The sequence below is a fragment of the Eumetopias jubatus genome, unplaced genomic scaffold (genome assembly GCF_037043125.1).
Source record: "Eumetopias jubatus isolate StellerSeaLion01/CBP00866 unplaced genomic scaffold, mEumJub1_p1.0 scaffold_5, whole genome shotgun sequence".
Taxonomy (NCBI): Eukaryota; Metazoa; Chordata; class Mammalia; order Carnivora; family Otariidae; genus Eumetopias; species Eumetopias jubatus.
In genome coordinates this window covers 17582350-17596111 of record NW_028274811.1, presented here as the reverse complement: position 1 = coordinate 17596111, position 13762 = coordinate 17582350, and the positions used below count along the sequence as shown (strand labels likewise).

At 41.6% G+C, this 13762-nt stretch overlaps 1 protein-coding gene across 2 annotated transcripts in view; it reads right to left on the bottom strand.

The window, feature by feature from the left end:
- SNCAIP (synuclein alpha interacting protein) overlaps positions 1-13762 on the bottom strand; it is a 74816-nt gene that overhangs the window by 26610 nt on the left and 34444 nt on the right. For both annotated transcript variants that reach the window (XM_028103625.1, XM_028103626.1), the window contains 3 exons: positions 12518-13386; positions 10703-10882; positions 4533-4646 (listed from right to left, as the gene is read on the bottom strand). In XM_028103625.1, coding sequence (XP_027959426.1) covers positions 4533-4646; positions 10703-10882; positions 12518-13386 — 1163 coding nt within the window. The remainder of the gene's footprint in view (positions 1-4532; positions 4647-10702; positions 10883-12517; positions 13387-13762) is intronic.

The window sequence follows — 13762 nt, the reverse complement described above, 5'->3', positions numbered from 1 at the left end:
TTTCTGGACAAAGTCTAATAAAAAATGTAATGGAAAAGGGTGCACAGGTTTATTACTGGCATCAATAAAATCTCTACAGTTTTCGCTACAACCGTTAAGTTCTAAAGGAGGCAGCTTTTTCTGCAATCATATATATCATCAAATCTAATACACCATCAATTTTATGATTCAGCCTGGTTTTTGAGATGGTAAAGTGTAAGAAAGTGGCCAGCCATAATTTCACGGTGTCCTTTATTATAAGATAAATGTAGAATCCAGAGATAGTAAAGTATGAAAAAAAAAAGTATATCCAAGGATGTCTTCAATAGGTTAAGGCCTAAATATTTTTTTTTTTTGCCAAGTTTCCCTAATGCTTTACTTATGGTGAAATAAGTAAATTGAACAATATTGATATCAATAAAAATAGGAAATTGGGAGACATCCAATAATCCAAAGAACCAATATTTATGTCTACTTCGTGCCAGCAGCAGGCAATGCTTCATGTGGCTTTTTCCCACTTAATCCCCAGAGCTGCCTGGTGAAGTAGGTTCTTTTATCTCCATATTAGAGATGAGGAAACCGAGGTCCAGAGAGATCTTTAAAAAAAAAAAAAAAAAGTCTCCAAGGCCACCGAGCTAGTAAGTGGTAGGGCTCGGATTTAGATAGACCCAGACACAGAGTCCATGTTCTCCGGGTCTCTCCTTTCTGTCTACTGAGTATGAATGTCCGCAATCGCTCACTGACCCATGACCCTTGATTCCATAAATGACACACTCATTTTGCACGGTGACCACTCTTGGGTCACAGAAAGCATGGTTAACAGCCCCTCAGTCTGTGGGTTTGCAGAGCTCAGGGTCGCTTAGGCTGTTTTTTAAAGAGCTGTCCTCGGAGAGCAGATGGATGCCCAAGCTAATCAAAGGTTTTTCTATTTTGCTTTCATCTGCAATCCCAGCACTTTCCAGGTTGTTTGCTTATTTCTACCCCATGACGGTGAAACAGTGAAGTCAACAGAATATTCTGCCTTGTGAATCGTGGAAAAACAGTAACACACAGCCTGTGGAAGGAAGTATCCCTCTTGCTAGCCTGCCTGTCACTGTTCGTGACCATTTGTAGGAACTGCTGAGACTTTCCTTTTTCTCAAAAAGTGTCTGCCCCCCCCCCCGCCTTTTTGTTTTTTTGGATCTGTATTAGGGCAAACATTTAAAATGGGAGAATGCACACAGTACAGGCAAAGGTGTTCTTGGTATATGCCGAATGCTACGATGGAGGCTGTTTCTGTAGCAGGATCTCCCTCCCAAGAGTCACAGGGAAGATTCGGGAGCAACACGATCACCAGGTTTGATGCTGAAAGTAACACAGAACCCACTGAACTGATGTCCAGCGTGGAACAGGCCGAAGCCCCCCTGAGCAGCTGAGGGCGACAGCTTTGCTGGGAGCGGGGACAAGACCGTCGGAACCTTTGTGTTGAAAGAAAACAGCCCGAGTCCCACCGCTGGTGGCTCTGACTGGAGACAAGTCTGTCTCCATTGTTGCGCCAGCAACATCTCTCTCACAGGCCAGCAAAGCGAGCCGACTGGAGGACATCCCTGCTTTATCCCTGAGTCCCCCCATGGCTCTCGCCTCGGCGCTCCCTGCGGTGAGCTCTGCTCGGGACACTCAGGCCATGAAGTAATTGCACCCTCTGAGACTTCACGTGTCACGGTGAGGAAAATCAATTCCTATCACCCAAAGAGCTATCACTCCAGGAGACCACTAAAAACTGCAGGCTGCCCCGCGGTACCGGAATCTTTAAGGTAATTTTTACAAGGAAAGGGACACAAATTGGGAGTCAAAGCAAGCCTGTTCTTTAAGAATCTATATGGGGGCAGAGGGCAACGAAAATAAACCGAGAGAGGACTTTTGCTCGGCACTATCCTTTCCAGAGGTATTTACTCAAGAAACAAAACCAGAGCACAGTAGAGTGCCTGCCTGTTGGAGGAAAAACTTGCATGTGCTGAATCCATTAGAAAACTGTTCGGTAACAGTTTTCCTTGTGAAAATATTAGCCTTGTCCCGGTTCCAAGTTCAGCATCGCCACAGGTTATCTGCTACGTAAGTGCCTGCAGCCGATGCAGGATGGCTGGACAGAAGAGAATTCACAGTTTGGAAGGGCTTCTACGCTTTCCACTTGGGTAGGAATGCTCTCCTACGGGTGCCGCTGGGCTGGCCCTGCTCACAGCTGGCCTCGAGGTCATCAACAATGCTTGTCAGCTTGAAATAACAACCTGGAGACTGATAACTGGCATGAGGCAAATGTCTGACATGGCTCTTTGACTAGGTCACCCGTTTCAGGGTTTTCCTCGAGTCCCGTCAAGCAAGCCGCGCCATCACCCAACCAGTTCCAGAAAGGGCACTTTACTCTGGTTCTGTCCCAATGCTTCACAATTATGAGAAACCCACTGTGAGGACTGAACAGAGAAACTGGCACGCTTTAAGCAAAGAGACAAAGAAGGCCCGGGGGCCCAACTGTTTCCTAAGAGGCTCAGAAGGGCAATGCAAACCTCTCCTCCTTTTCTTCGGCAAGCTCTACCCAAAGTGCAGTTAGCCTTTCCACTGGTATCGAAAATTCCTCGTGAGGAATGAGGATAAGCAAAATGAAGCCAGGGACATGAGACAATTATTCAGACAGTTCGGGAATAAATAACATTCTGTTTTAGACTGCAACTGATTTATGAAGATTATCAGTGATGACATTCTTCTGGTCATTCGAAAATTCTATTCTCCCCTTTGCCAGTGCAAGCAAAAAAAGGGCATCCTTCGCAAATGCTTATTAACTATTATGGTTGTCGGTAGGAAACTGTGGCTAGGGCTCGCAAGGACAGTACACAGAGAAAACGGAGTGATTATTTCAAAGACGGTGGCTTTGACAAATTTTAAATGTTCTTCCTGCTCCTTTCTTCATCTCATAAATTTAGTACCAGATACTCCCTTCTTCAATGAGCTGTGTATCACAGTGTGTTGTTAGCTAAAATTGTAAAAAAAAAGCCTTCCTCGGCTAGATCAATGCTGCTATAAACAGGCTATACAGGTTATCTACACAGGCGGACACAAGACAGGATCTGATCCTGAAGTCACAGGGTCTGAGCTGAGACGCAATCGTTGCTTACTAGGCACTGGAACATGTGTAAGTCACTTAAATTTCTTTCTTCACTCTCGTCTACAGAATGGGTAATAGGATCCAAGAGGGTTGTTCTAAGGAATAAGTCAATAGGATCCAACAGGGTTGTTCTAAAGAATAAGTCAGATAATGTATGCAAAATCCAATGGCCTGGTGCCTGGCACATAAAGGAAATATTACATATTAATGTGACTGTAATTATTAATATAATAACATGGTAACTGTAATTAATACGCAATTATATATTATTAATATCACCCATTAATGTAACATATTACATATTATACATATATTACACACGAATATAATATTAATACATATTACATATTTACATATATATAAACCGAAGTTACCATGGCACAAAATAAGCTATCACCTAACATGGACTCCCACTAAAGAAAGACTGTAGTAACACTCTCCACGGGTCTTTTTTGAGCTTGAGATTGTCATGCTCAAAAAAGCATAATCTCTTGTTGACAATACCACAATTTACTGCCACTGGGAAAGTTTATGAAGCCAAAGGGGATATGGTTATATGCATGAGAAGCAATTTTCTTTGCCACAAACAAATATGATTAAATCTATTTTAATACAGTGCTGACTTTATTTATTTTTTTTAAGACTGAGATTGGCATTTTGTGGTTCCAACTTAAAAAAATATATAATTTATACTTATCCTTCTCAAAGGGAGTTACTGAGGATTTTTTTTTACTCCATACCCTGGATTGTGATCTGTGAACTTCAATTACTCTCACAGGGATTTCCTAATGTAGGAGCTGGTTGTAACTGAGACTCATCCAGTTAGTGTGTTTGCTCATCTTTAATAGAGAGAGACTTCCTTAATTAATCTTACTGAAGATTTTACTGAATTAATTTTAGTTTAATTTAATTAACTTAATTAATTAATTAAATAAGACTTTACTTAATCTTACTGAAGAAAATCTTACTGAAGATTTTCCTTTTAACGCTGAGACAAGAAAGTTTGTCACTTTCCCTTTTGACAAAAGTTAAATGCATTTATTGTAGAAAATTCGGAAAATACTGAAAAATAGAAGAAAGAAGATAAAAGCCATTCTAATTCCACCCTGAGTGATAACTCCTATGAACATGTGGTGACACAGTTTTTTTTTTCCCCCCGAGTCTTATGACCTACTTCTCTTCTTCTCTCTCCAGAATTCAAAGTTGGTACCAAATTAATATGAATGGTTTTGTATCATGCATTTTAATATTATATAATGACCATGTTTTCCCATAAAATTCCATTATAGGTATGTAGTTTTGTTATTTAGCCAATATCTTATTAGGGAATATTTAGGTTGTTTAAACATGTTTTTCATTAAAAAATACTACAAAGAAATGATGGCTTATAAACCCGATCATTAAAAGTTCTTCCTACCTGGCCAAAGCAACCTGCATAATGAATAAGGCTTGGGAAATCCTTAGAACAACTCAGCTCTGCGATGGCTTCGGTTTCACTCACCATCCAACGGACACACTCCAACTGACCATTCTAGATTGGAAAAAAGAAGAAAGAAAGAAATTCAAGGTTACTCAAATTTGAAAAATACCTCATAGATGGTAATTTTGCCAAGGGAAGAAATCACGTGAATTTTGGTTCTTGTTATTTGGCTTCATTTATTTGCTGTCTATCACCTATTTTGTCTCTGGTCTGTGCTTTTGGCTCAAAATCAGATGGGGAATTTTTACTGAAATGCATTTTCATAATTGTAATCAGTTAGTTTAAAATGACTTTATTGAGGTATAATTTGCATACTATAAAATATACTCTACCCTTTTTAAGCATACAGTTGGATGAATTTTGACAAATATATACTCTCTTGTAATTACTGCTCCCATCAAGATGGAGAACATTTCCATTCCCCCCTTTCCCCAAAATCTTTAGGATTCCTCTGGTCTCCAGAGGTCTTCACCTTTGCCCCAGGCAGCCACTGATAGGATTTCTATCACAATAGGATAGAGGACATAGTCTTCTGTGTCTCACTTTTGTCCCTCGGCATTCATGCCTCTAAGACTCATCCAAGCTTCTGCTTGTATGAAAGGTTTTTTCTTTTATACCGATGACAAGTATTCCAGTGTATGAATATACCAACATTTATTTATTCATTAGCTCTTAGTATAGGCTTTTACCATTGAGAATTTGAAATGGTAGGATTCCAAAATAAAGAAAGAGAAAATAACCTTATTATTCTACTGGCTCAAATGCTACATTCCCTGAAGCCTTTGGTGACTCCATCCCCACACTGGCTTTTTCCTCCTGTGCTGAGATCCCACACTGTACAAACCAGGAAGGCAGCTGTGAAATGTATAACCTAGTTATTAGGACCCAGACTTTGGAAAGGATTTAAATCCTTAATCCACTATTTAGTTACAAGACCTTGAACAAGTTGCTTCCCTCTCTGATACTCAGTTCTCTCATCTGTGAAATGGCAGGGATAGCACTAACTGCCTCGTAAAGTTACTATGAGCAGCAGATGAGACAAAGCGTCTGAGCTTACTCAGCACACAACACTTGTTACCTTTTACTAGTAGCGCACTCTCCCAGCTCCTCTACGACACAAATGAGACATTCAGCTGCCTTCCTGGTTTGCCCAGTGTGGGGCCTTAGCCCAGGAGAAAAGAGCTACCATGCCATGGAGTCCGGGAAGCTTATTCTAGACACAAGATAGAGGAGGTAATCTATTCCTCTTCCATCTACACCTATTTGGATAGTGGAATTTCAAGTAGTCAACTCTCAACTGCTCACAGGCAGAGACTATCTTTGCACTGGGGGAAGAGACTATCTTTCCATCTGGCTAGATTGCCAGATCAGGTGGGTGGTGAATAGCTTCCAGGTGCCACCTCAGGTCTGTCTCCTCCTTCCTCTGCAGTCATTGCTGCCAGGAGAGGGAGGTCTATATGGGCTGGCTCCCTTGCCTCCTGGGTTCAGCTGATGGAGAGTGTTGGCAGGACACCAGGAAAGGAGAGTGAGTTTGAGATTCCCTCTTTTCCTGGCTTTCCCAACTCGCATGGGGTTACCGTTGGCTGCTGTGTCCCTCCACCAGGCAAAGGTCAGAAATCGGCCAGTTCTTCCATTCGGCCATCTCTAGCTTGTGCCTCTCCCCCAGCCCCTTCAGGCTCTCAGGTGGTAACAGTGCTCTGCTCTTATCCCCAGGATGCTGTACTTTTCTTCTTGGGCTCCCTACACCTCACCCATCACCCTTTTGTACATGAATCCTTCATTATAGACGTTCTTCAAATTGCATAATTTGAGCATGCCAACTGTTTCCTACCAGGATTAAAATAAAACCACTGATACTATGTGCTTTATTCCCTCTGAATTAAAAAAAAAGAAATAGGAACCATAGTGAGCATCTACCAGGGAAGAGAGTTCATATCAACTGGCATTTACACAGAACACAGAGAAGAGGCAACATTTCTGATTTTAATGATTTGAGTCTTTTCTCTTTTTTTCTTGGTCCATCTAACTAAAAGTTTACTAATTTCTTCAATCTTTTCATAGAAACAGATGTGGTTTTGTTGACTTCCTCTATTTCTTTTTTTTCTGTTCTGTATTGCATTTATTTCTGCCTGAATATTTGAATTTCTTCTCTTCTGCTTGCTTTGAATGTAGTGTGCTATTCTTTTTCAAGTTTAAGGTAGAAGATAAAGCTATTAACTTTAAATCTTTCTTTTTCCCCCCTTTTTTTAAAAAAAAAAGATTTTGTCTACTTATTTGAGAGAGAGAGAGCACACAAGCATGGGGGAGAGGTAGTGGGAGAGGGGAAAGCAGACTCCTTGCTGAGCAGGGAGCCCAACGTGGGGCTCTATCCCAGGATCCTGGGATCATGACCTGAGCCAAAGGCAGATGTTTAACTGACACGAGCCACCCAGATGCCTCTCCTTCTCTTTTTATTAATACTGGCATTTATGGCTATAAATTTCCCTCTCTGCATTGCTTTAGCTGCATCCTTAAATGATAATAGAATGCATTTTATTTTCCAGTTTCCCTTGTAATTTCTTCTTTGACAAATGATTATTTTGGCGTGTGTTAATTCCAGATACTTGTATCCCTAATTTCCTTCTGTTACTGATGCCTAATTGCATTTCCTTATGGTTAAAGGACATACTTTGTATGATTTCATTCCTTTCATATTTATTGAGACCTGTTCTGTGGCCCAACATATGGTCTATTCTGGAGAATGTTCCATCTGTATTTGGGGAGAATGTGTATTCTGCTTTTGTTGAGTAGAATGTTCTGTTAGATATCTGTTAGGTCTAGTTATTCAAGAAGGTAACATTTGAATAAATGTATTAAATAATAAAATGCTGCTATAAAGGCAGAAGGAAATATATTGCTACTATGATCTTGAACAGAACATTGCTTGACATAAACAGAAATACCAAGAAAACAAAAAAATGTTATTAAATTTCAGCAGGAGATTTTTGCCTGCTGGAGTCTCTGAAACTGGGGTCACTCATACTGGATGTTAAAAAGGAACGTCAGTAGGTTATGTCTTTGAAGTCATTTTCTCATCAGACCAATGTGTTATCTTTGAGCTTAATCAGAAGGACTGAATGAGAAATAAAAAAGAAACTAAGGTTGTTTCACTCCAAGTCTGCTTAACTCCAAAAACAATGTATTATGTTGGCCCCATTTTAGAAACACACTGCTCTCACCATATAGAAATCTTTCTTTTCAGTTATTTTGCTTAACTGTTCCCAAAGGGCACTCAGTAATGCCCTGAACTGCCACAGTATCTAGTGTTGGGTTGCCCAGAAAACTCTCAATAAGTTCTGTATGTAACTGGTAAGAATTTATTATGTTCCATTTAAGGAGTTTAAGGGTAGGGGAGAGGTGTTCTTAAGCCTTCAAAGCCCCTTTTCTCAGGTTATCTTTTATCTTTTTATTTGATACCCTATCTCTGACTTTGTTTTTCCTGTCAGCCGAGTCACATTCTCTCAGTGACTTCTGCTCCTTTGAACCAAGTTTGTTGTCTTTAATGACAGCAGGGCTCTCAGAACTATGCTTAATGAGGTGAGATGCCATCAGTTGGTCGCTGGTGTTCAAAACAAGGTCCTAAAACAGAAGAATGATGACTTAGTAGAACTCCCTCAACTTCACCAATGTCTATCAAATGACACTGAATGGATTGAGGCCAGATTCCCGAAGGGGGTGGCACTTACTATAAAATATTTGTTTTGACTTCTTTTGTAAATTCTAGATTAAATGAAGAAAGAGAAGAAGAGTTCCATTTCTCATATCATTGTCTGGAAGTAAAAATATGAAAGGTCTGAGACCCCAAATCCATAAGAGCTTTTGAGTCTCGTGGGTTTGATCTGCATTCTTCATTAAAACAAAGAAACAAAAAGCACTGCAGTTCAAGGTTACATGCTGATTATATGATAGCAGTACGTTGACTGGAGGAGTTTAAGAATGAATTACCAATATGGATACCGTAGAAGGAGTTTTATAGCCAGGGTTGGCCCAATGACCACCAAGTTTCTTATGTACTGTCCTACTCTGAAGATTCTTAATCCATGGAAACAAGCACTAAGGTATATAAATGAAGAAAAAGCTTTCTCATCCAACTATGTGGCTATGATATACTCCATAATTTAACATCAGTTAGGAAAGCTAATGAGCACTGTATTTTATAAACACTAAAGAGCAAGGCAAATGTCAACATTTATTGGCATTGCAAGAATATTTTATTCATCACTGACCCACACCCATCGATGACCAGATCCGACCCCTGTCTTCCCACAGGACTCTGATATAGGACTAGATCCTGAATTTGCCATCCTGCACTTGAAGTACTGGTAACTTACCTGCCCTATCTACCTGGCTATCAGCTTCTGAGGAAAAGGGACTAGGTCTCATTCAAATTTGTACTGTCACCACACAGTACCTGGTGGACTTGGTACACATTGCTGAACTCAACTATACTGCACCTTAACTTCCCATCTAATTTCTCTTCATGATGGCTGCTTGCAGTTCAGTTCCTAATGTGACGTAGCAACATTCATTAAAGGAAAGCAATATCTACCAGGGTCTTGGATCTCTTATTTTATTAAAAAAAATTCTTCTATACTACCTTAGAAATAATACATTATCATAGAATAAAATTAAATAAAGCAAAAAGCAAATTTTAATACATAAAACTTCACTGAATGGTAGGGTGCCTAGGTGGCTCAGTTGGTTAAGTGTCTGCCTTCACCTCAGGTCATGATCTCAGGGTCCTGGGATCAAGCTCCCCTTCGGGTTCCCTACTCATCGGGGAATTTGCTTCTCCCTCTTCCCTGCCCCTCCCCCACTCATGCTCGCGCTCTCTCTCTCTCTCTCTCTCTCAAATAAGTAAATAAAATCTTTTAAAAAAGTTCACTGAAGGGCGCCTGGGTGGCTCAGTTGGTTAAGCGACTGCCTTCGGCTCAGGTCATGATCCTGGAGTCCCGGGTCGAGTCTCGCATCGGGCTCCCTGCTCGGCAGGGAGTCTGCTTCTCCCTCTGACCCTCTTCCCTCTTGTGCTCTCTGTCTCTCATTCTCTCCCTCTCAAATAAATAAAAAAAAAATCTTTAAAAAAAAAAAAAAGTTCACTGAATGGTAAATAAAGATGCAAAAGTTCAGATTTGCATAAAAGATATATTAAGGTAGGCCAGCATTCACTTGTTTTTCAAATGTAACATGCTCTTCAGTGAATACACAAGTGGATCTCTTTAACTAGCAAGTATCCCTAGTAAATTTCAAAAATAATTCCATTTCTAAAAATGATTATTCAGCTTTTAGAAGACATAACTATTATGTAAAGCAGAGCACATATGCAGAAGCCCAAGATGTATTATATTTCCCTGAACTTCACTTCTGGCTTCTTCATAAATATGACTGAATTCTACACTTATTTGCCAAAGATCTTAAAAGTAATTGTAGTTTAATAGCTAACCTTCTAGTGATGTGTTATGTTTTGCAGAGGCACTCACAGCAGTGAGCTATAAAAGACCATGTTTCCTTGACTCACAATTTCTAAGTTTTAACTCTATCCCAGTTGACACTATACTCAAAACTAGGCCCTGACATTCTAAACAACTCTTGGTACTGAAGACATTTACACTTCAGATGTGATCCATTAGAAGCCTGCTTTATTATCTAAAATACTCATGAGAGCTATCTTTCCTTAAAATACACCTTTCCCTCATTTGTCTCGCTCATTATACTCACATTAGGAAGAAATGAAATAGTCGCAGATAAATCCAGGTGTGGTTAAAATCTAAATTGCAGTCACCATGAATAACAAAAGTTCTGAGAACCACAACAGATCATTTTCCTTCCTCTTTATTAGCTGACTTGAAGCTTACCCTCATTGCACAATAAATTGGAATGTAGTCGCCAAAGCTCAAAGCGGTTAGTACCCAAAATGATTACTCTCTTAAATGTAGTCTGCTCACGTGCCATTTGCTTGGTGTATCACGCCACTCTCTCCCTGCACTCATCTCTCCCAACTTAGCTCACTAGGAATCTTTAAAAACAGAAACTTTTAGCTGTGGTGGGTCCAGCCCCCAGCCCATCATCACCTTGATGGCCAGGCCCGCTGGAGTCAACTTCTCTACGTTTCGCTCACTGAGGCAATCTTCTCCCATCAAAGAGGTGAGGTGCTGCAGACATTCGGCGTGTCCCTGCGACGCGGCCACATGTAAGAGATTGTTGCCGTTTTCGTCATGGATTTTGTCTAGGTTGTCGGCAGCGAGGTGTGGCTGTACAGATGGTAAGATTAGAACACTTAAGTCAAGAATCAGAATGAGATGTTATGGGGGTTTCGCTGTGGGCCCTGGGAAGAAGAGATGAGTTTCCAGGAGCTCTGGTGGCCATCCTGGGGATTTAATAAGTCAGAAATTCCCTACTATTAATGCTAATGACTTTCCATTACAGTTTTTGCTATCCTATCCTTTAGAACCTAAGTCCTCAAGGGACTTATCTTCATGGGAGACATGGCGACCGGGCTCGGTCAGCGAGCTTGTGGAGGCACCAAGATGGTTTTCTAAACAACTGCGCTGACATTTATGGTAATGGGCAGGTCTCTCTGTCTCCTCCATTCAGCTGCTAAGTGCTGACAGCCAGACTGTGTTTTATCCTCTGTTGTAGGTTTGTTGAATGAAAGAACTACTTCTCTCCACCATCTGGTTTGCCTTGAACGACAGAGAACTGGCTTTGATCGTAAGCTATCTGATGGCTGCCACATCTAGAGCTAACATAGGATTTTTCCCGACACTTGCACCCCAAATAGAGTCCTGGGGCACCTGGAGGTTATACCTGGCCTTTAGTGTTCTCACCTCTAGTGAAGCTTAGTTCCCTGCATATGACATGGTTGATAGAGACTGTTGGGTGAGTCAAGAGGTGTTACCAGCTGGGAAACACGAAAACATGGGATGGACAGAAGAAAAGAATAAACCAGTGAGAAAAAGAGAGGAAGAGCCAGGAGAAATAGAAAAGCTATTTTCAGGAGAAAAAAATTATTACTTTTTTGGAAAAGTGTTCAATCCTATCATCCTATGACAACAGTCAGATTTGTGACAATAGACCAGGCACATTGTACTTATCTCTGCATGGCTTTACCCTAAGTGGAATCACACTGCCAAGCTGTGATGCTTTTCTCAAGTGAGACTTTAATTAACATCATAGTATCAGCCCAGGCTTTCTACTGTTTGATCCAAGTCTGCAAGCCAGAAAAGAACAATGCAGGCAGATGGAGTGTGATTTCAGTTGAGCTCTCTCTGAGCCTAAGCAGAACAGACTTTTCTTACATCATGTTAACTCTGTGACTCGAATCTTTGGAAAGCTTCTTCATGTTCCCTAGACACGCAGCGCTGGAACTCAGTAAAAACTCCATGGAGGTCAGAGGGCAACCAAGCTCTAGGGTAAGCTTCTATCTGCAAATGTTTTCAAACTTCCTGGTCCAAGTCTTCTGAATAATGATCAGGATAAAACAGAAGACCCTCTGTTCATGTATCTGGCAGGCCTACCATCAAGGGACCAACATCCCCACAAGCAACCAAGTGAGAGCACTGGGATCCATTTGAACAGGGAAGGGAAAGACATTCGGATTCACATTAAAGCAAGGGCTGGACTTTGTTTTTTTGTTTTAGATTATGGTCAGATTCATGCACAGATTTGTGCACAGTTCAAGTGGATTAACACTCCCTCTGTAGCCGTTTGTTTTCTCCCTGTACTAACCTCCTAATTTTGTATTTTAAAATTCAAGAAGCACATCATCTAACTCAGGCTATAAGTAAAGATGAAGCAAGAATGGGAAGAAACGCTCATCATTCTGTTACTCCTAATGGAGCTGATAGAACCGAAGTCTCTAGATGATGGAATGAGATCATACTTACCAGGAGAGATATCTGTCCTTCCTTAACGATGTTCAAGATGCTTTTCACTTTTTTCAGATACTCACTCCTTTCTTCCGGGCCTTGGGAGCTGGTCCAGTTCACGCCCCCGATCGGCTCTTCTAGTTTGGGTTCTGCGGCTGCGGACTGCGGATGGAAGGCCCTGAGCTGGCCGTCTGGCATTGCCTTCTCGCGTTTTCGACTCAGAGGATCATTAAAGGTCTTGATGAGGAAGTCCTTAGTCTGGGTCTCCGGCTCGTATGCAGAGCCACACTTCACCAGAGGCGGTGAGCTCTCAGACTCTTCCCCGGAGGGCTTTTGCTGCTCGCGGACGGCAGAGGACGCTTTTCTCAAGTGAGGGCTTTTCACTGGCGAAAGAACACAGAACGGTGTCATGCTGGCTGGTGAGCTCTCAGCACTTCCGGGGGAGCAGGCTTTGCCAGAAAGGCCATTGATGGTGGCGCACAAACCCAAAATTCTCTTCTCTGGAGCCACCTTGGTGAAAGAGGCAAGCTGTTGACTGGATTTAATGTAAGGCACATCCAGAATCTCATCCATGTCAAGGTCATAATGCTCCAGCTCCCCCAGCAAGGTGCTGGGCTCGGTGCTCTTACTTTGGGGACCACTGTCTCCATCTCCAGGGCTGAGCTCCTCGGGCTGGGGGCCTGGGTCGGAATCACCCCCTTTCTGGTACTCCACCTTCTGGTTCTTCTGGTCATCGCTTTCATTGTTCTCCAGAGTCTCTGGCTGATGTTTCAGCGGGGAAACTCGCTTCACAGGACGGAACTTACTGTATACATCCGCGATTCCTGTGGGCTTTTGCGTGTTTGTCATGAGAGCCGACACGTTGCAATTCCAGCTCGAGCTAGAAACTGTTTAGAAATAAATACAAGAGGAGAGTATTACATTGAAATGCCGAAGACATCTTGGCCACGCAGGCAGGCATAGTCCACTTACGTTATGCTCAAAGAAAGCCCGTCTGAGGGGATGACTTAGAGAGAACGTGTATCACATACCAAACAGTTCACACTTACCACTGGAAAACAGTGAGTGATAAAAGTTAGGGCCTATTGGCTCAAAATTAAAAAAGTATTCATGGAAAAAGCAGACAGCTAAACCAAACAAACAAACAAACCAACAGATCTAGACAGATTTTTAGGTTCATTCCCTGGATGGCTATACCTCTTTGGAAGGATTAGGATACTTGTCACCACCTTGAAAAACAGAAATGGGAGGTCAGATCCTCTG